The sequence below is a fragment of the Ranitomeya variabilis genome, chromosome 2, assembly GCF_051348905.1.
Source record: "Ranitomeya variabilis isolate aRanVar5 chromosome 2, aRanVar5.hap1, whole genome shotgun sequence".
Classification (NCBI taxonomy): Eukaryota; Metazoa; Chordata; class Amphibia; order Anura; family Dendrobatidae; genus Ranitomeya; species Ranitomeya variabilis.
This window is the reverse complement of record NC_135233.1, coordinates 200,774,528-200,797,489: the sequence shown is the minus strand read 5'-3', so window position 1 is coordinate 200,797,489 and position 22,962 is coordinate 200,774,528. Positions and strand designations below refer to the sequence as shown.

General features: G+C 42.1%; 1 protein-coding gene across 4 annotated transcripts in view; it reads right to left on the bottom strand.

The window, feature by feature from the left end:
• The window catches only part of ASTN2 (astrotactin 2), a 939,506-nt gene that overhangs the window by 45,480 nt on the left and 871,064 nt on the right, over positions 1-22,962 (bottom strand). For all 4 annotated transcript variants that reach the window (XM_077283456.1, XM_077283455.1, XM_077283458.1 and 1 more), the window contains one exon: positions 3,792-3,892. In XM_077283456.1, the coding sequence (XP_077139571.1) occupies positions 3,792-3,892 (101 nt within the window). The remainder of the gene's footprint in view (positions 1-3,791; positions 3,893-22,962) is intronic.

Sequence of the window (22,962 nt, the reverse complement as noted above, 5' to 3'; positions counted from 1 at the left end):
ACTTACCTTTTGTGACCATGGATGAGGGGAGCGGCAGCAGTGGGCGAGCGGGCCACAGAAGGCAGGAGCAGCTGCTGTAGCTAACACTGTGCCCGTTGTTGCAGAAAATGAATCTTCACTGCTCCCCACCTCCAAAATCCAGCCCACCTCTATGCACTGAAGCTGGATGCTGAGAAGTAGCTGAGGCTAACAGTGTGCCTGCTATTAAAAAAGATGAATATGCACTGCTCCCCACGCCCATAGTCCCTCCCACAAGAGCTGGGCGGGATTTTGGAAGTGGAAAGCAGTGAAGATTCATTTTCTGGCACAGTGTTAGCTGCAGCAGCTCCTGCCTTCTGTGACATCTCGATTTATTCATCATCAAGTATGAGCACCACATGCAGAAATCCTCGCACTTATACATCTCTCCATGTTATTAATTCGGTTATTGACAGTTGTTTGAATGTTCTGCCACACTGAATGCAATTGGGCAAATCATCAAGATCCACTGCTGGCAACTCCTTTGCAATTGCCAATGTAATTCTATTGCCAGTATCTCTGCATGGTTCCCCTTCCCCCTCCATTCAGGGATGCTGGCATACTCACTACTCCAGCCCCATGGCCTGGTCCCCTTCTGCTGGCATGTCTCCTGCTTGTCATTTGTGTGTGGCCAATTCCTGAACATGCTCCCCTTGTTCGTGTGCGGCCAGTGTCTGAAGCTTCTCCCCTGGTCTGTGTCTGACCAGTGCCTGAACCTGCTCCCCTGGTCTGTGTGCGACCAGTGCCTGAACCTACTTCCCTGGTCCGTGTGTGGCCTCCTCCGGTCTGTTTCTAGCCAGTCTGCTAAAACCAGTTTGTGTCAGTAACTGTTCTGTAGAGGAGTCAAAACGTATTAGTCTGAATGGAGCCCTAGTCCTTAATCAGTGTCAGTGAACCTGACTTCTGGGTCAGCAGCTGCAGTACTGGGTTCTTACAAGGAGTGTCACTTGGCTGCTACTTGCAGCCTAGCCTGTTTCCACCCTCCGAAGCTCCAGTGAACACCAGGCAGCTATTTCATTATGCCCCTTCCTAGGCAGGCCTGGAACTATGGAAAAAAGGGGTCCATGAACCACATGCTTCACCTGTGGGTGTGACAGCAGACCAATGATGTTCTATATTTGCTCAAAATCAGACAAGTCCAGAGATGCAGTAGGCCATGGTAACAACTTTAGGTCATATGGCTGCTCCTGGGACATTTAGGAGAAATGGCCGTACCACTGGTTTCATGACCAAATCAATGAAACGCCAAGATGTTAGTGGACCTGGAATGAAGAACATAGGGGTTCGGCTACCCTACATTATGCCACCTCACACCATAATCCCAGATGTAGCAATGCTGTGATGTTCTGTTGTGAAGATCTCTTCATTGAATTGTCCCGTTGATCTCCAAGATAATCTTTAGCTATCATTGCATTTAAGACCAAAGTGGGACCAGTCAATCAAGAGATCTCTATTCCAGGAGCAGCTTTTCAACACAAAAACACCAGGTTGCACGTTGCTCATGCTATTGGGAGCAGCCTGTGTGGCCCAAACCTGCTACAATGGCCTGCAGCTTCCCTGGACTTGTCTCCCATTTAGTACATCTAGGACATCATTAGTCCATTAAAATCAAGAAAATACAGCAGCACTCTGTAATTTTCATTGTTGAAAGTGTATTCTATATTGCAGTTATGTATTTTAAATGTCATATGTTCAATGTTTGCATGCATCTTAGCTCTTACAGAGTGATGCTGTATTCTCTTGTTTCTATATTGTGCAGTGATGGCAGCTTGCACCTGTTCACACTAGCTTTGTTCTGTGTGGAGCTGCTGGTCAGTTTTTTTTTTATCATTAGTCGGCAATTGCACTGGAAGCTGACAGCAGTGGATCTTGATGATTTGCCCAAGTGCATTCACAGTGGCAGAACATTCATCAGACAATCATTAATACCCAGCATTAATTTCAGCTAAGGCATTTAAAGGTGACTTGTATTCAGGTCAAAAGTGGACAGTTTTTGCTCTTATTTTATTCTCATTACTCACCTGAGTATTCCATTTTTTGCTTTATAAAAATCCGCCTTATGGTTCTAGATTAATGGGCACTTTAATTTAGTGCTAATTTTTATGGTCTTCATAGGAGGGTGTGGCTCACAGGATCCTCTGGGGTGTGTCTTTAGGCTTCACTGTATAATTATCTTCTGAGCCACACCTTTTTGTAAAGACCATAAAAAGTTGCACTAAATAGACAGGCCAACATCTCTGGAATCGTATGGCAGATTTACAAAAAGAACAAAAAACACAATACTCAGGGGATTAGAAGGAATGAAACAAAGACAAAACTTTACCACTTTTGACCTGGCATGTATTTCTATTTATCGACTCTGGTCTGACCTCACTTAAGAGCTAATGTAGGAAATAATGTTGAAAGAAGTCATGCTGGTCATGATAGAAAAGTGTCACACAGGGTATCACAGCTTGCGGTTTTAAGCTGCATGCCTTTCATAACATCTGCACCTATTATGGGCACATTTGCATCAGAATGGGACCACAGGGTGTATCGAAAAAAGTGGTCTGGACTAGTAAACCATGTTTTTGAAAAACTAAACCCCAGATATATGGTGTATAGATGAAAAATGAGGATTATACAGCTCATGCAGTCTACCTGTTTGTGCATGGATGAAGCTTGTGAGACATCAAGCACTACTAAGTAGTGATGAGCGAGTATACTCATTGCTCAGGTTTTCCTGAGCATGCTCAGGTGGTCTACGAGTATTTGTGACTGCTCGGAGATTTAGTTTTTGTTGACACAGTTGCATGATTTACAGCTGCTAGCCAGGCTGAGTACATGTGGGGGTTGCATAGTTGCTAGGGAATCCCCACATTTAATCAAGCTGTCTAGTAGCCACAAATCTTGAAGCTGTGTCAACAAAAACTAAATCTCCGAGCAGTCACAAATACTCGGAGATCACCCGAGCATGCTCAGGAAAACCCGAGCAACGAGTACACTCGCTCATCACTACTACTAAGTTATTGGGAAAATTGATTTTCTAATCCAGCAGGAGATTTAAAGAGGAAAAATATATATTGTGATTCCATCAAAAGGTGTATTATAAATAAATAAAAATACTTTCTAACGCGTTTCTACAATTAAGAGTCGGTCAGACTCAAAACGCGTCAAAAAGTATTTTTTATATGCCCATATAATAATAAAGATTTTTCATCTTTTAATCTCAGGCAACAATTTGCATAGACTTTTAATATACTTAAAAGGCTTATCTACTTGGATAAAATTAATACATTATTAATTGAGCAGAATAAATATAAAGCTGAATTTGCTGGTGCCTCCGGAAGTGGTAATATCAGCTGTTAACTTGGAATATAACATATAGTAGCATCAGAAAAGAACAAACCATTTCATTTTTTCCAGACACTGCACCCTTGTTCCCCTGTAATTTGGGCATGGTAGTATACCTCAACCCAATTCAATAAAATAGAGCTCAGGTGCAGCACAGTCCAGGGCAAGTAAAAAATATACTCACCTGTGATGTTCAACCGGACCCAAGATACAGGTCATCCATATCAGAAGAACCATTCATGGTGAAGGATGGTAATTTTAGAAGAGAAGCAGGAGGCCTTGATTTTGAAGCCTCATCCATCCCCTTTAAACTTTAGTTGACTGAAACAGCCCATCATTGTGCTTTTCTACAAAAGGCTACATTTAGGAAGCCAAAAATAGTATAATTTAATGTAATAATGGAGCTTCCTGATACTTTTCTATATATATCAGATGCCTACCTTCTGCTTTACTGTCATCCACTAAAGAGCAAGCGGTCCGTAGTGTGACTAGACTTTGTGCTGAGTGCCGCCCATGAGTATCCACAGCAAAAAGACTGAACCTGTAGAGCAGAGAGATAGCATATTGAGGGTACACATTCAATAGCGCTCACATTAAGAATCAATTGGTACATGGACCTATGGTATTAATGACTAAAAAACCAAGAGCATTAAACAAAGTCTATCACCCCATAGAGTCTATCAATGAGCAGGGCGTTGGACACAATGACCCTGGAGGCCCCTTCCAAATCTAACATTCTATGATTTTATGATCCTCAAATTAAACCATTTACAGTTGTGCTCATAAGTTTACATACCCTGGTAGAATTTTTGCTTTCTTGGCCTTTTTTCAGAGAATATGAATGATAACACCAAAACTTTTTCTCCACTCATGGTTAGTGGTTGGGTGAAGACATTTATTGTCAGACTACTGTGTTTTCTCTTTTTAAATCATAATGACAACCCAAAACATCCAAATGACCCTGATCAAAAGTTCACATACCCTGATGATTTTGGCCTGATAACATGCACAGAAGTTGACACAAATGGGTTTGAATGGCTACTAAAGGAAACATCCTCACCTGTGACCTGTTTGCTTTTGTAATCAGTGTGTGTGCATAAAAGCTGAGTGAGTTTCTGGGATGCAGACAGACACTTGCATCTTTCATCCAGCCACTGACATTTCTGGATTGTGAGTCATGGGGAAAGCAAAAGAATTGTCAACGGATCTACAGGAAAAGGTAGTTGAACTGTATAAAACAGGAAAGGAATACAAAAAGATATCCAAGGAATTGATAATGCCAGTCAGCAGCGTTCAAACTGTGATTAATAAATGGAAAACCAAGAGCTCTGTAGAAACAAAACCACGGTCAGGTAGACCAACAAAAATGTCGTCCACAACTGCCAGGAGGCTTTTTGCCAAGAAGAGTGGGCAGCTTTACCATCTGAGAAAATAAAGAGTCTCCTCCACAAAAGACTTCAAGCTGTCATTGATGTTAGAGGTGGCAATACATGGTATAAAGAAATGGGGTATGTGAAGTTTTGGTCAGGGTCATTTGGATGTTTTGGGATGTCATTATGATTGCTTAATTACATGATTACTTAATTACCCTTAATTACCATCATTTGCCCCTTCTCTTATGGTGGTTGACAGTACTTGTTTTTGGAGTGCTGCCCGTATTGTATTTCAGCCATTGTACACACTAACACTGCAGAAGCGAGAGTGCACACAGTTTCCATGTGTGCGGGCGCCCTCCAAATTCCCTGTTCTATCTGTAGCGGCCATTCACTGCACACTGTATCACACAGTAGTAGGAGGCCAATGCTTACAGTAGAGAGTATATTCCCAATAAATGTGAAGTTTTAGTACTCTTTTATTTGGTGGATTCTTTTCTTTTTTTTAAGCACTTTAAGATATGTGTAACTAAAAAAATAGATTTAAACAATAGGTCATTTTCTGAAGACACATTCCCTTTACAAAGTTGTATGAGCTGTGACAAAGTCACTGGTAAAGTGCTGGAGGGGAAATGTGTTTCACTACGCCTAATGGCGACAATGATATAAACCCAGAGTTTTTCAACCAGCACACTAAGTGTTGTGAGGATTAAGTTAAGTTGCATAATGGTCTGGCTTTCATGTGGACATCCATGGAGTGGGTGGGAGGATGGCCACCTTATCTCCACCTGCAGAGCCGAAGTGTGCTGACAGGACCTGTGTGATGTCACAGTCATGTGATCAGTCACATGAGGGAGGAGTCACATGGTCTGGAGCTTAAGTAGCTGGCCTCCAAAGGCAGCAGGGTGGAGTGTCTGTCTGGAAAGGAACCTTCCAGAGCATTTGTTTGTGCTTTTGTTTATGCCTGAACCATGGGTCTTGCTAACCCTGAGTGGGCTGATACCCACTAATGCAATGACTGTATGAAGTGCTACTGTTTTGTTTTGCCCAGAGGGCCATGTTAACTTTGTGCTTAAACTTGGTTTATGCTGTATCTATTAAACCAAGTGCATCCTTAATGCCGCAGCGTTCCTGTGACTACCTCCGCGTGCAACTGAGTGAGTCGATCTACCACACAGCCTACATAATAGTTATTTTTGGGAACCATTCTTCTCAAACCCATAGGGCCTGCTTCAGTCTCAAAAGCAAAAATAGGTTAAAATCTTTTAGCCACGTCACCATTTTAGGTCCATAAAACCACTGTAGTTAAATCAAAATAAAGGAACTATGAAATAAATAAACTTTGAGCTAAACACTTAAAGTAGGCTACATGGAAGGCATCTAAAGGACATTGCTAAAGAGAGATTATTCTCTTGAGTGCATTAACAGTGCAGAGTCTTTTTACAGACATAAGGGAACCCCCAACTTTTATCCCTACATCAAAGAAGAAGTCCAAAAATGTTAGCCAGAACTATGTTTTGGCTGAGACTTGTCGTTTGCCTTAATGTTAAGCATCTTAGAAAAAGCTGAAATCAGTTTTCAATCCCTACTGTGAAAGTGACATCTCTTAAACACGTAGCCAGCTACAATAAAACACCAGTTTTTGATGGCTTATTATGAAACATGTAAGGTTTTGCAATATTTTAATCAATTCAAATCATTCATACTTTGGGCCAAATCTCAGGAAAAAATAACACTGAATGTTTGTTAAAGGACAGGAAGGAACAATATAATAAGACACAATTAAACGTGGAAACAAAAGCAAAGTGTCTGTAAATAAAAGTGTGGGAAGCTTGGAATCGGCAGACTGCCCAAGATGTTTATTAACTACTGAGATGGTCCTACATATGTTTCGGGAACGTACAGTTCTTCAAGACTATTGACGTGATGTTCTTGAGTTTATGGTGTCACATCTAAGTGCTCCAAGAATTCTGCATCCCATTTTTTTCTGTGTGTGTTTGTATATGATATTCCCATAAATTTAGCTACTCAGACCAGATAAAAACCTTTATTTTTCTTCACTAAAAAAGTTATTTTTGCAAAGCTGGAACCACCCTGAAAAAACTCTCATTAGAGGCACAGATCTTTCAATTTAATAATATACTATAAGATAATGTATATAGACTGCTATTGCCCTAAACAATCATTTGGTGTCAGACAACACTGGCTATTTAATATGTATCTTATTTTACAGCTATGGATGGTATTATGGCACACATCTTATGCGGTCCTTTTATCTGCTTGTCGTGCTTTTTACAGTACCAGTCAATTGGTTTGGTCTGGTATAAGCAATGATTTTTCTTGTTTTTATTGCAATGTGCACATTGTAGATTCAAACTAAAGGCAGTAAAACCATGAAGGAACACATATGGAAACAAGGATTATAGAAACACATGCAAAACAATCCAGAATATTTGTTAAACCTTAGATTTCTCAACGTGCTCCCCCTTACTCGGATGACAACTTTACCCCCTCATCATTATTAAATAGATTCATCAGGTAGTAACTTGGAATTGCTCCTAATAAACAGGCATACCCTTTCAAGAGTTCATTGGTTCAAGTCCTTCAGAAGTTTGTTTGTGAACTTCAGGTATGTTTAGCAGACGCAGTGTTGGTATACAGCTCCGTACAGTGCTAAGCCCTGTTTCATAACTGTTCTAGGACAGAAAATGGCAAGTGCTACTCAACTAAGTGAGGAGAAATGACAGTCCATAATTTTAAGACAGGAACATCAAAGAAACCAGAAGATTGCTAGAACTTTGAGGTTTTCCTCAAGTGCAGCCATGAGAACCATGAAAAGCTATAAGGAAGTTGGCTCTCATGATGACCAACTAAGGAAAGCAAGAACAAGAATAATTTCTGCTGTAGAGGATAAGTTCATCAGATTTTACACCCGCAGAAAATGCAAATTGACAGCACCTCAGATAACAGACTCATAAATGATACAGAAACATCATGCAGACATCTCAACATCAACTGTCCAGTGGATACTGCATCAAGCAGACCTTCATGGTCAAATTGCGGAAAAAAGCGACGGCTGAGAACTGCATACAAAAAGAGACTTGTATGGATCAAGTGACACAAGGACTGGACATTAGATTGGTGGAAATCTATACTGTGATATAATGAGTCAAACTTTGAGACTTTTGGTACCAATTGCCATGTCTTTGTGAGACATAGAAAAGGTAAGCTGATAGTTTATACGTACAGTATATGGCACACACCATGAAGCATGGAGGGGGTGGTGTGATGATGTGGATGTGATTTGCTGATGACAATGCTGGTGATTTATTCCAAATTCAAGGCACACTTACCTAGAATGGATACTAAAGCTTTCTGCAAAAAAATGCCATCCCATCTGGTTCGCACTTAATGAGACCATCATTTGTGTTGCAACAGGGCAAGGAAGAGGGATGGAGTGCTGCGACAAGTGTCATGGTCCCAACAATCACCTGAGTTAAACCCATTTGAGATGGTTTGGGATGAGTTTAGCTGCTGAGTTAAAACAAAACCACCAACAAGTGCTTAGTTCCTCTGGGAACTACTTCAAGACTGCTGGAAGGCCATTCTCGGTAACTACCTGAAGAAACTCCTTGAGAAAATGCCAAGTGTCTTTAAAGCTTTTGTGGCACCCTTGAGGGTCCAGTTGCCACAGAGGTACTGCATCTCAGCCAGACGTGTGGTGCCCCAATTCTCTGGTAAGGAGGGGACACTGTACAGAACCCTAACACTTGCACCCATCACTAGACCTCTCCAGACCAGAGAGTGATTAGGTAGAAGGTGTGGGTGGAGAAAGTGGGGAAGAGGAAGAGTTAGTTAAACAGTAAGGAGAGAGTTGATGAGGAGAAGTGGAGCAGAGCAGACGTGTGAAACTGAAACTCCTGACAGTCTGAAGAGAGAGAGAGGAAAGGAAATAAGCTCCCAGAGGGAGTGAAGGGGTCATAGGGGCATGGGAAGTGTGGAAACTACCAGGTCGCAGTAGGGGAACTGGCCCCTGATCTAGAGGAGAAACTACAAGTCCGAGCTAGGAACCCGGAGGCAGTCGTGTCTGCAAGTGCAACAGCCACATGCACATCTATTTTGCTGAACAGGTAGACACAGAGGGTTAAGGGGACAGTGAAGATGTCACCCGGCAGGACCCGTGACTACTAGCTTGGGACACTGGGTGTGAAGTGCAGGGCAGGAGAGGTGAAAGCCAGCGCAGTGAGTCAGCCAGGAAAGGAACACACAAAGGGGGTCCTGGACAAGTGCCCCAAACTACTGGAGAGTTTGCTGGACCACAGACCTGGAGGACACAGCACCCCAGCTCGGGAATAACATCTGAACTGTGAGTAAAAGTGTGGAAACTGCACTCTGCTGTGTCCTCTCAATTCTTTCCTGCATCACTCGCCCTGCACCACTACCATTCATCAAGATCTTTACCATACACTTCTTTAATTGCCCTGGGGACTAAGCTCTACCTGTGGAGAGCTATAACAACTCTGCTGCATCACCATCAGCCCCAGGGGTCTCTTTAAGCAGCATTGGCCATCCCTGGCCGAGTACCACAGGTGGTCACGAACAATCCCCTTTTCCTATATAAACTTCATTCCCAAACATCAGTGCGTCATTTTTATTGTGCACCCAGGGCCACGGACCAGGTCACTGCTGCCGTGACCACCCCTTTAAGAACCATCTGACCCGGTTCTGGGTACCCCACGACCTTAGCGGGTGTCCCACTGTCATCAGAGTAAAAGGTTTGATACATATTCTGCTTTGTTTCTTTAGTCCTTTTTCATTAACTATTCCTTCGAGGTTTTGTAGCCTTCGGTCTGAATCTACAATGCGCACATTCCAAAAAGAACAAGGAAAACCACTGAATGAACAGGTCTGTCCAAGCTTTTCACTGGTACTGTATATAGATTCATAGTGTAAAGGTTGAAAGACGACACAAGTCCACCGAGTTCAGTCTATAACATTGTTGTTGCAAAGAAATGCAAAAGCCCCATGCTTATTGCCCCATGCTAATAAAAAGAGAAAAATTCCTTTCCGACTGCACTTACAGCAATCTAATGGATCTCTTGATCAATGTCCCACTTCCAAAATCTAGTACCCATAACCTACTTGTTTAGCGTATCGGCCATTACAACATCATGTGGCAGCTAGTTCTACAGTCTCACTTTCTGTACAGTAAAAAAAAAATCACTCTCTGTGAAGATGATTAAACCATCTTTCCTCTAGATATAAGGGATGTCACATTGCCATTGTTGCAGGCCATGGTGTAAAAAGATCAATAGATCCATCTGTGTGTTGTATTGTACTGTCCATTCATATACTTGAACATTGTACTAAGATCGCCTCCTAACCCCAAGTTAACAAACTGTCATCATACTGCAGTCCTCTGATTCCCTTAATATCCCCGGTAGCTCTTTTTTGCCCCTGATCTAGTTCCGCTATATCCTTCATATAAATGTAAGTGACACAATATATGTTTGTTTTCTTGAATTAATCCTACCATATTTATACAAATGTATGCCAAATAATTCTGGATAACAGTTTTTTTCTTCTGACACAAGATGTAAATGTATATTATTTCTTAGGGCACTGGTTTTATCACCTTCTTGAGTGTGTCATTGCAGAGATATTAGCTTGTAAACTTTCTCTGACAATGTCCACTATAACAAATAGGGTGTTAGGAATAATTATTCTCTTGAGGAATGTTTTTTTTTCCCTGCATAATGTTGACCAATCATAAGCAAGAAGTATCATGCAGGGGAAAAGAACACGCCCCCAGAAAATATCACAACAGTCTTTCTCTAAAAGATGTAGTAAGAATAATGTCTAACGAGGTCATAAAGAGTAAACTGGTGACAATTACTGTTCAGGGGAAAAAGAGCAGAAGTGTGTTCATTACAAACACCTCTCTACATCTAGGCAAGTATTGGGGAATAATGCACTAATACCGGAATTGATATAGAGCGCTGTATGTAGCAAGATCTGATCACACACTACTGCTCTTGTCTCACAGCATGACAGCTGTAGTGTATGAACAGTGTGTACATCTGTTGTAGGAACTAAAGCATTATTTATTGATAGATGAGGAGCATTGCTCATACACTACAGCACTCATCTCACAGTATGACAGCACTGTGAGATGAGAGCTGTAGTAAAGTCCAGACAAACAGAACCCAAAACTATCTCCTCCACATGAACGTGGCTCTAAGTTAGGATTATGTGTTAAAAATCACTCCACCAAGGAACTGGTGTTTTAATCATCTGCAGGGCGATTGGCAGACTTTTTAGACAATGTGATTAGCGGGAAATAAGCGATCCATACAGACAACCCATCAATGAGCTCTTTCTGATGGAACTTTGTAACTCTGTTTTTTTTACTTCGTTCCTCTCAGTTGACTTAAGGTACCTTCACACTAAACAACTTTCCAACGAGAACGACAACGATCCGTGATGTTGCAGCGTCCTGGATAGCGATCTCGTTGTGTTTGACACGCAGCAGCGATCTGGATCCCGCTGTGATATCGCTGGTCGGAGCTAGAAGTCTGGAACTTTAATTGGTCGCTAGTTCGGCATGTATCGTCATGTTTGACAGCAAAAGCAACGATGTCAGCAATGTTTTTACATGGAGCGTGAACGATAAGTGAGTCGCCGTTACGTCACTGGATCGCTCCTGCATCGTTCTGGAGCTGCTGTGTTTGACGTCTCTACAGCGACCTAACAGCGACGCTCCAGCGATCTAGTTTGGGTCGGATCATTGTCTATATCACTGGAGCGTCGCTTAGTGTAACGGTACCTTTACAATTACAAGCTACATCAAAGAAGAACTGAGAAACTTAGATAAAAGAAAGATAAAAAAAAGTTACAAGCTCTCCTTTAGAGCTAAGTTTCTAAAGGTTTTCTAGTTAATCCATTCTGCTGCCATCAATGTGCAGGGAATCAAAAAGCGTGTAAAAGTCAAATGCTGTAAAATTGTTTGTGAAAGCCAAATATAAAAACATATTTTAGCTTAAAATAAATGCATTTATGTAAAAAGTAACAACTTTTCCCAAAAATCCAAAATTACATTTGTTTTAGTTTAAAAAAAATCCAATGTTTCTTTCCAAATGCTAATAAAACAGTAAAGTGGGTTGTCATTTTACCGTAGTCAATTACCTTACTGCCAAATACTGATTAGACTTGACATATCTTTAATAAAAGCCGTACTGATTTTCAATTAACTTATAAGCGAGGGAGAAATCAGATGGTGCCACTTTCGTATAATGATAGCTGGAATGATTTTAGTACAAAAACTACTAACAAACTGTTGACAGAGTACAAGTATTCTCATTTTAGGATTTTGAAATGATGATAAAAAACAAATGTTAACATTGTGTTTCTACATCTAATCAAAATGAATCTGTATGAAGAGGATATATCACCAGGCCAAAATAGCCAGAATTTGCTTTTTTTTTTCACTATCGCTAACTCTATGAATATTCCGCTTTTTTTAAATTAAATCCACCATAAAATTCCAAAGATGTGGACTTTTTTAGGGTAACTTTTTATGGTTTTTCAAAGAGAGGCGTGGCTCACATGGTAATTATGTAGAGCAGCCTAAAGGCACGCCCCCAGAGAATCTGTGAACCATGCCCACAAGGAGCATAACTATCAGCACTAAATAAAAAGCCCATATCTCTGGAACCATATGATGGATTTTATTTAAATTAAAACAAGATTACTCAGGGAAGTAGCAGGAATAATGAAAGCCAAAAGTGTCCACTTTTAACTTGATACAGGAAAGATATATATCTTGGTACCGTGTTAGCCAGTAGATAGAAAAATGTTTAGAATTGAGAGTCCTCAGTGGTTGATACCTTTTAATGGCTAACTGAAAAGATGGTAACAAATTGCAAGCTTTCGAGACTACACAGGTCTCTTCATCAGGCACAGACTAATACAATGTTAGGGTTTGCGGAACGCACCGAGTATATTTATTGATGGGATTGGTGCGTTCGCAACCCGGGATCCACCGTGCAGGAAAGATCCTGCTGCTAAGTGGATGGCGGCACAATATGGCGGTATGAACCAGCTCTGTTAGCTTCACAGAGCGGCCGAGAAAGCAAAGCTCTGTGCCCTGTTAGACGCTCACAGAGGCACAGGCTAACTACCCAGAAGAGAGCAGTCAGTGGTCATGCATGCACACAACACTCCTCACCGGAGGTGCCAGCATTCTAGGGGCTTATTTCAGCCAGGTCCCTGAATACACTCATACACAATCTCCTCGCTGGAGGTGCCAGCATTCTAGGGGCTTATTTCAGCCGGGTCCCTGAACACATTCAAGCACATGACCACAGTGGTGCAAAGCACGTAATTTTGGAAGATACTAGCGCATGGCCGTGCGGCCATGCGAGCCTTAAATAGCTGCAGCACGTACAGGACCTTCCTAAAAAGGACCAATGAGAGACTGCCACAGAGCCTGCGTACCTACAGGACCTTCCTAGAAGGACCAATAGATTTGGCTGCAGTACCTGAGCATGTGACCCTTGATCTCCCCTGAGAGATCTTACCCTGGGCAGGCTCAGTGTGTGCAAAGCAGGACTTAGTCCCAGAAAAGCCTGCTTGCTGCAGATCAGTGCAGGGTACAATAGCAGAGCCTGGAGAGGCAGCAGTAACCCTTTCCACAGAATCAGACTCAGTGAGACGCTGGGACCGACGTCTCCGCTGAGCAGGCTCCACTGCGGCCAATGGAGAATGGGAGACCGCAGCAGACACGGATGGAGATTCCCCCTGTGCAGCAGGGGAAACTCGACTCCTAACATACAAATTCTGAAGAATCACATATTTATGCACAACATAGCACAGGAGAAAAAAAAAAAAAAACATGGATAAGACAGGTGGCATGAAGCAGAATTACCATGAGTGATAAACAGTTATGTCCATAAATGTTGGGCCAGTTCTTAGATAAGGAATGTTTTATTGTCCTCTGATTGGGGTCTGTGTTGTGATGACCCTTCATAGTCTGAGGGGCAAGTTCCTTAGTTGATGTAAAAAGACATTGTCGTAGCTGTTTTCATTCTGACCCAAATGTCAGCTGACAGATCACCAGTGAGACCTAATTGTGGATTTACGCCCTTAGTTGACAAGCGCTTGGAGACAAAAGACACCTCACACGTATCCCGTGAGCAAGTCACTTTTATCTGATATATAAAAAGCCAAAGCAATGTTTTATACCATTTACATCCAATGCATTTCAATGTAACTCATGTAGCCCCCACCAGCACCCAGGGTCATATTCTATTACCATAGCTCAGAACATATTGTAACTGACTATTGAGAACATACATGATAAGAAGTGTAGTCTCCTTGGAGAGGAGACCATCAGACTACTGAGTCAACAGATTCTAGTAATTCTAACACTTAAAGGTAAAAGGCACTTAAAGGCAAGGCAGTTAAAGGCAAACTATTAACCCTTCTACAACAACATAAATCCATGCGACACATTCATTCCACCACTAAGACAGTCAAAGGTCGTCATCAGTTTATATTCCCAGACTCTTCTGTCTCTCTGAGTTTTGAAGTTACCCTTTAACACAAGTAGTTTCATGTCCATAATGCTTTGATTTGGGAGACAAAAATGTATTGCCACAGGTAGATCCATTCTTTTTTCTCTTATTGTGTGGCGGTGAGAATTCATTCTTGTTCTCAGTTTCTGCCCTGTCTCCCCCACATACAGACCCCCAGTTGGACATTTAGTACAAATGATTAGGTACACCACATTAGAAGTGACGCAGCTGAAAGTACCTGGTATCTTGTAGTCCTGATGTGAGTTGGGGATCTTTATCTTGTCCGTGGTCATTATGAATGGACAGATTTTACATTTTTTCTGATTGCAGGGAAAGGTACCTGCAGCTGTTGGAGAGGACAGGGAGCTGTTGACAATGATGCTTCTTAGATTTGGGGGCTGTCTAAAACACAGTAGTGGGGGGGTCTGGGAAAATGGATCGTAAGCGGGCATCTTTTTGTAGTAAAGGTTGTAATTTCCGTGCAGCTCCCCTTAGCACCTCCAGATTTGGATTGTAGGTAACTACTAGAGGTATCCGGTTATTTTCTTCTTTAGCTTTGTAATGTAGCAGGTGATTCCTTGATATTCTGGTGGCTCTTGTAATCTGGTTTTCAATTGTTCTTGGATGGTAGCCCTGATTCAAAAAGGTCTTTCTGAGGCGATCAAGGTGTTCATCCCTATCCATTGGGTTGGAACATATACGATTGTATCTGATGGCTTGGCTGTAGACAATGGAGTTTTTTATGTGTTTTGGATGGAAACTGTCCCATTTAAGGTATGTTGGACGGTCGATTGGCTTCTGATACAGGGATGTCTCTATTTTATTGTTCTGCAGCTTAATGATGGTGTCCAAAAAGTTAATTTCAGTACAGGAGTAGTTGAGTGTCAAGTTGATGGTAGGGTGAAATTGATTAAACTGTTCATGGAACGTCTTTAGCTGTGGTTCAGACTCCGTCCAGATGATTAAAATGTCATCAATGTAGCAGTAGTACGCCAGAGGCCTGATGGGACATGAGGACAAAAAGTAACTTTCAAGCTTGGCCATGAAAAGATTTGCATACTGTGGGACCATTTTACTTCCCATTGCTGTGCCAGTCTCCTGTAGATAGATCTTCTTGTCAAATTCAAAGTAATTGTGGGTGAGGATGAATTTTATAAGTTTCACCACAGAATTTGCATCAGTCCCTGTGTTTTCCAGGAAGAATTCGCAGGCATTTAATCCATCCTGGTGTGGGATATTGGAGTACAAAGATTCCACATCCATGGTGGCCAGGATGGTTCCTTCTGGTAGAGGACCTATTGCTGATAGTTTATTCAATAGGTCAGTTGTGTCCTGAATGAAGCTGGGTGTATCCTTTACCAGGGGTTTAAGAACACCCTCTACCCATCCAGATACCTGCTCAGTAAGGGTGCCCACACATGAAATAATTGGTCTTCCTGGAATTCCAGATTTGTGGATTTTGGGAAGCATGTAGAATGTCCCTGTTCTTGGACTTTCTGGTATCAGGTCATTGGCTCTTATGGATTCGTCGGGCAGACAAGATACCATAGGGTTCAAATGAAGCTTTGAAAGGAAGCTGAACATGAACAGTCTAACTCAGAATCAGAGGAGAGGAAGGTTTTCGGCTCCACTATGAGCTTACAAACTGGGATTTCCACCTGTATTGGTCCCTGAAATAATGAAGGTCCAAGACATTTACTCAGTTTGACGCCCCCTTTAACCTTTTTCCAGCAGACATCTAATTCAAGATGCCAATCATAAAAGTTTATAGACTCCAGTGGTAATAGAGGCATATAAAATTCTGATCTGGAAACCTCACATCTATCTGTTACAGGTAAATTATATCGTACTGATACATCTTGGCAAAGTATCATCATTGCAATAAAACATTACAACTTTCAAATAAAAACAGCTAAATTGAAAGGTAATTCACTGCTAAATGGTAAAATACTTATCTCCAGAGTTAATTGACAAAAAGTTTCACTGACTAATCCAATTGGAGTGATATAAATAAAATTAAACTTTTATTATGCAGTATTAAAATTAACACTAATCACTATTTTAACAATTTTATCTCCTTTAAAATCAATCCACTAAGGAATGACTGCAGTTGAGAGTGTGGTATCAGGGATATTATCAATATCCACAGACTGTAATTTTGGTACTCGGGATCAGGGCCAGACTGGCCATCTGGCAATTCTGGCAAATGCTAGAAGGGCCTGTCTGGTCATGGGCTGCCTTGTCTGCTACGTTGTTAACAGAATCAGTGTTCTCAAGACACCCATACTGTTAAGAGTCGTGACGGAGCACAAAGTCATTTACCCCAGCAGGCCATGGGTTATCATTAGAAATATTGGTCTTGTAGTAAATCTTGCTTTCTTCAATCCAGGGTAATATTAGTAATATATCCCCATCTGGTGCTCGGGGACAGGGACGGCATGGGCCTGTGTGATTTCAAATGCCAGGGCTGGATTTCAGTCCCAGTCTGTACCTGCTCGAGATATTCATCAATATCCAAAAACCTTGTTATTAACTACACAAAGTGTATACCTTTGTCAGGGATCCCATACGGTTGGCTGATAACAAAGTGCCCTTTGCCTTCCTATTTCTAGTGCCCTGATTAACGGCTCTAGATCATATAAACAGTTAGGTTGTCAGCAGATTTACGATAAAGTGCTCTAGTGTCTTCCTGTTCCCAACACTCTAGGTGATCAGCCCTGAGTTGTATTGGCAGCTGGGCTAATCTCCTTCATTGCATTTAGAAATTCCCTAAACCGTACGCGTTTCATCATGAGTGGTGATTGTCATGGTTATCAGGGGCTAGCAGCATTTAAAGATGGTAAAAATTTAGTTACATTTAATTGTCCTTAGTTGAAATATAGGCATGCTTGCAGGCCACGTTCGGTGGCCAAACCAGCATGTATTTACGGGAAGGATTGTCCTGCCCATTCCTCCCCTTCCAGTTAAAGAGCCAATCACTTGGCAGGGATACTGTTATGATCCTAGTGGCAAGGATCGCAAGTAGGACTAGCTAAGTAACTAAACCGACTACAAACTCTGGGGAAGTGGTAACTGAATTGACCGCAACCTGATCCTATCCGCAAACAACTATAGGCAGCCGTGGAACGTTACCTGAAAATCCTAGACGTCTCTTCACGGCCTGAGAAACTGACTATTCCTAGAGGGAACGAAAGTCCTCACTTGCCTCAGTGAAATGACCCCAAAGATATAGAATAGCCCCCCACAAATATTAACGGTGAGTTAAGGGGAAAGCACAAACGCAGAGATGAAATTAGATTTAGCAAATGAGGCCCGCTAACACTAGAAAGCAGAAAATAGAAAGGGAACTGTGCGGTCAATTAAAAACCCTATTCAAAATATCCACGCAGAGATCGCTCAAGCCCCCGCACCAACTAACGGTGCGGGGGAAGCAACTCTGTACCCCAGAGCAAACCAGCAGAAGAAATCACATATTAGCAAGCTGGACTAAACTCATCATACACAGAAATCATATTGCAGACTGATGAGCAAAAAATAATTAAACAGAACTTAGCTTCTCCTGAAGAGACTGAAACCGAAGATAATCAGGAGTAATCAGAATAGCACTGAGTACATTGACAGCCGGCAACAAGTGGAAGTGAAACAGAGCTAAATAGGAAACTCCCAAGTGAATAACGAGGCAGCTGATCAGCCACAGACCCGCAGGATAACAAACAAAGCCACCAGGGGGAGCCCAAAACAAAAGTCACACAATACCACCTGTGACCACAAGAGGGAGCCTGAAAACAGAGTTCACAACAGGATACATCTTGTATATTTAGCTCCCATCCTATCTTGTTCTCCTCTTTGCCGGAGGCTCATCCTCTCCGACCAATGAGCAAAGAGGGTGTTTCCTCTCATCACCTCCTATCATCGGCGGTTACTTATGTCACGGCTCAAACCCCGGTGGTATCTCTCGCTGTCTGTGTCCGGAGGCTGTACCACCCTCGGGAGGGGTTAGTCATCCTCTTTCAATCAGTGTGAGCCAAGGCACCTCCTTCCCTTACCTTCTATCTTCGTTGACTGCATGTGCTGGGTTTCCATTTGTGGTGGTACATCCCGCCATCCCTATCCGGATATTGCTGCTGCTCTGCATGGAGGCTCGTCCTTCCCCTCCAGTCATAATGAGACTGTAATCTAATGTAGCGGGCGCTCGGTAATCCGCCTTTTACAAGCTTCTAGTAATCCTTTTGTTGTGGTTTGATTTTAAAATCCACCTGGTATGAGCTTCTAATAATCCTTTTGTTGTGGTGTGATTCTGTAGCGATCATTGATTTCAATGGTTCTATACCATGCTATTCAGTATGATCATTATCGAATTCTTAATTCACCTTTCTGTGTCATAATGATGCTAAATATCATTCATGAAAACCTTAGATTATTGGCTCTTAGGGATAATATATCAATGCTTTGATGTTACCTTCAATATAATTAACCAGTATGGCACTAGCAATAAGGTACGATTTATACATGGAAAACTATCGTGCTCAAATTGGAGGGGGGACAGGAGGGGATGGTGAAAGGGGGGGCACAAGGGGGGTAAATAATCTTGATATAATCTTTAAATACACGCTGGTTCGATATGTAATTGTTACGGAACCCCCCAGCACCCAGAATATGTTGTGCAGTCATATGTATGTATAATAGGTTCCATGTGAAATGCATCAGTCCACAGGCTGCGCCCCTGGGCAGAGAGGACAAGATATTCTCCTTCTGACCTCCCCCACCTTTGTAATTCCCACAGTAAATATCGGCAGGCTCCGGCCACCTGCGGCTATTACATATTTACATAGTTATTAAGGTTGAAGGAAGACTTTAAGTCCATCTAGTTCAACCCATAGCCTAGCATGCCCTAACATGTTGATCCAGGGGAAGGCAAAAAAACCCCATGTGGTAAGAGTAAGCTCCATCATGGGGAAAAAAATTCCTTCCCGACCCCACATACGGCAATCAGACTAGTTCCCTGGATCAACGCCTTATCAAGGAATCTTAATATATATACCCTGTAATATTATACTTTTCCAGAAAGGTATCCAGTCCCCTCTTAAATTGAAGCAATGAGTCACTCATTACAACATCATACGGCAGAGAGTTTCATAGTCTCACTGCTCTTACAGTAAAGAATCCGCGTCTGTTATTATGCTTAAACCTTTTTTCCTCCAGACGTAGAGGATGCCCCCTTGTCCCTGTCACCGGTCTATTATTAAAAAGATCAGCAGAAAGGTCTTTGTACTGTCCCCTCATATATTTATACATTAACATAAGATCACCCCTTAGTCTTCGTTTTTCCAAACTAAATAGCCCCAAGTGTAATAACCTATCTTGGTATTGCAGACCCCCCAGTCCTCTAATAACCTTGGTTGCTCTTCTCTGCACCTGATCCAGTTCAGCTATGTCTTTCTTATACACCGGAGACCAGAACTGTGCACAGTATTCTAAGTGTGACTTGTATAGAGGTAAAATTATGTTCTCCTCATGAGCATCTATGCCTCTTTTAATGCATCCCATAATTTTATTTGCCTTTGTAGCAGCTGCCTGACACTGGCCACTGAATATGAGTTTGTCATCCACCCATACACCCAGGTCTTTTTCATTGACGGTTTTGCCCAGAGTTTTAGAATTAAGCACATAGTTATACATCTTATTACTTCTACCCAAGTGCATGACCTTACATTTATCCCCATTAAAGCTCATTTGCCATTTATCAGCCCAAGCTTCTAGTTTACATAAGTCAGCCTGTAATATAAAATTGTCCTCCCCTGTATTGATTGCCCTGCAGAGTTTAGTGTCATCTGCAAATATTGAAATTCTACTCTGAATGCCCCCTACAAGGTCATTAATAAATATGTTAAAAAGAAGAGGGCCCAATACTGACCCCTGTGGTACCCCACTACTAACCGTGACCCAGTCCGAGTGTGCTCCATTAATAACCACCCTTTGTTTCCTATCCCTGAGCCAACTCTCAACCCACTTGCACATATTTTCCCCTATCCCCATTATTCTCATTTTATGTATCAACCTTTTGTGTGGCACCGTATCAAAAGCTTTTGAAAAGTCCATATACACTACATCTACTGGGTTCCCTTGGTCCAGACCGGAACTTACCTCTTCATAGAAGCTGATCAAATTAGTCTGACATGATCGGTCCCTAGTAAACCCGTGCTGATACTGGGTCATGAGGTTATTCCTCTTCAGATACTCCAGTATAGCATCCCTTAGAATGCCCTCCAGGATTTTACCCACAGTAGAGGTTAAACTTACTGGCCTATAATTTCCGAGTTCAGTTTTTGTCCCCTTTTTGAATATTGGCACCAAATTTGCTATACACCAGTCCTGTGGTACAGACCCTGTTATTATGGACTCTTTAAAGATTAAAAATAATAGTCTATCAATGACTGTACTTAATTCCTGCAGTACTCGGGGGTGTATCCCATCCGGGCCCGGAGATTTGTCAATTTTTGTGATTTTTAGACGCCGCCGTACTTCCTGTTGGGTTAAGCAGGTAACATTAAATTGGGAATTATTATCACTAGTCATATTGGCTGCCATGGGATTTTCTTTTGTAAATACTGATGAAAAAAAGTCATTTAGCATATTGGCTTTTTCCTCATCCTCATCCACCATTTCACCCAGACTATTTTTAAGGGGGCCAACACTATCATTTTTTAGTTTCTTACTATTTATGTAGTTAAAGAATATTTTGGGGTTATTTTTGCTCTCTCTAGCAATGAGTCTCTCTGTCTCAATCTTTGCTGCCTTGATTTGCTTTTTACATAATTTATTTAATTTTTTGTATTTATTTAATGCCTCCTCACTACCTACTTCCTTTAATTCTCTAAATGCTTTCTTTTTGTCCCTTATTGCTCCCCTTACAGCTCTATTTAGCCATATTGGTTTCCTCCTATTTCTAGTATGTTTATTCCCATACGGTATATACTGTGCACAGGTCCTATCCAGGATGCTAATAAATGTCTCCCATTTTCTTTGTGTACTTTTATGTCTCAGGATATCGTCCCAGTTAATTGCATCAAGATCCTCTCTCATCCGTTGGAAATTTGCCCTCCTGAAGTTTAGTGTCCTTGTCACCCCTCTACTACACATCTTATTAAAGGAGACATGAAAACTTATTATTTTGTGATCACTATTCCCCAAGTGACCCCCAACCCTTATATTTGATATGCGGTCTGGCCTGTTGGTTAATATTAGGTCTAGCAGTGCCCCCCTTCTTGTTGGGTCCTGAACCAGTTGTGAAAGGTAATTGTCTCTCATAGTTGTCAAAATCCGATTACCTTTACTGGAACTGCAGGTTTCTGTTCCCCAATCTATTTCAGGGTAGTTGAAGTCCCCCATAATAATGACTTCTCCTTGAGTCGCAGCTTCATCTATTTGCTTTACAAGGATATTCTCCATTGCTTTCATTATTTTTGGAGATTTATAACAAACCCCTATCAGTAATTTATTATTTTTTCCCCCTCCCCTTATCTCCACCCACAGGGACTCTACATTTTCATTAGATTCACCTATATTATCACACAGGATGGGTTTTAAGGTCGATTTTACAAACAGACACACCCCACCCCCTCGCTTATCTGTACGGTCATTTCTGAAAAGGCTATAGCCCTGCAAGTTAACAGCCCAGTCATGGCTCTCATCCAGCCACGTCTCAGATATCCCCACCATGTCATAATTATGCTCCAACAACATTAGTTCTAATTCGTCCATTTTGTTGGCGAGGCTTCTGGCATTAGTATACATGCACTTGATGTTCCTCTCTGTACCTCTATTCTTTCTTAAATTACTAACTGTTCTAACCCCACCCCCCATGCCTCCACCACCCCCAACTTCCTTATTTGTGCCCAGGTCTCTATCTGCACTATCTTCCCCACCTATAAAATGAATACCCTCCCCCCCATTCCCTAGTTTAAACACTCCTCCAACCTTCTAACCATTTTCTCCCCCAGCACAGCTGCACCTTCCCCATTGAGGTGCAGCCCATCCCTAGCGTAGAGCCTGTAGCCAACTGAGAAGTCGGCCCAGTTCTGCAGGAACCCAAACCCCTCCTTCCTACACCAATTCTTGAGCCACTTATTAACCTCCCTAATTTCCCGTTGCCTCTCTGGCGTGGCACGTGGTACAGGCAGTATTTCAGAAAATACCACGTTGGAGGTCCTTGCTTTCAGCTTGTAGCCTAATTCCCTGAAATCATCTTTAAGGACCTTCCACCTACCTCTAACTTTGTCATTTGCGCCAATGTGCACCATGACCGCTGGGTCCTCACCAGCCCCTCCCAATAACCTGTCAACCCGATCAGCGATGTGTCAGACTCGAGCGCCAGGTAGGCAGCACACCGTTCGACGATCCCTGTCTTTGTGACAGATTGCCCTATCTGTTCCCCTAATAATTGAGTCCCCCACTACCAGCACCTGTCTGGCCTACCCTGCTCTCCTATTTCCCTCCTTACTGGAGCAGTCACTCCTCCGGCTTTTTTTCCCTCTATTTCCCTTCAACAACAAGCCACCTTGCTGTTCAAATGCACTTCCAAAAAGGACTTGAGCCTCAAACAGCTGCCCCTTATAAACCCTTGATTATGACCGCCCACCCTATGTTAACCCCTTGTGAATATA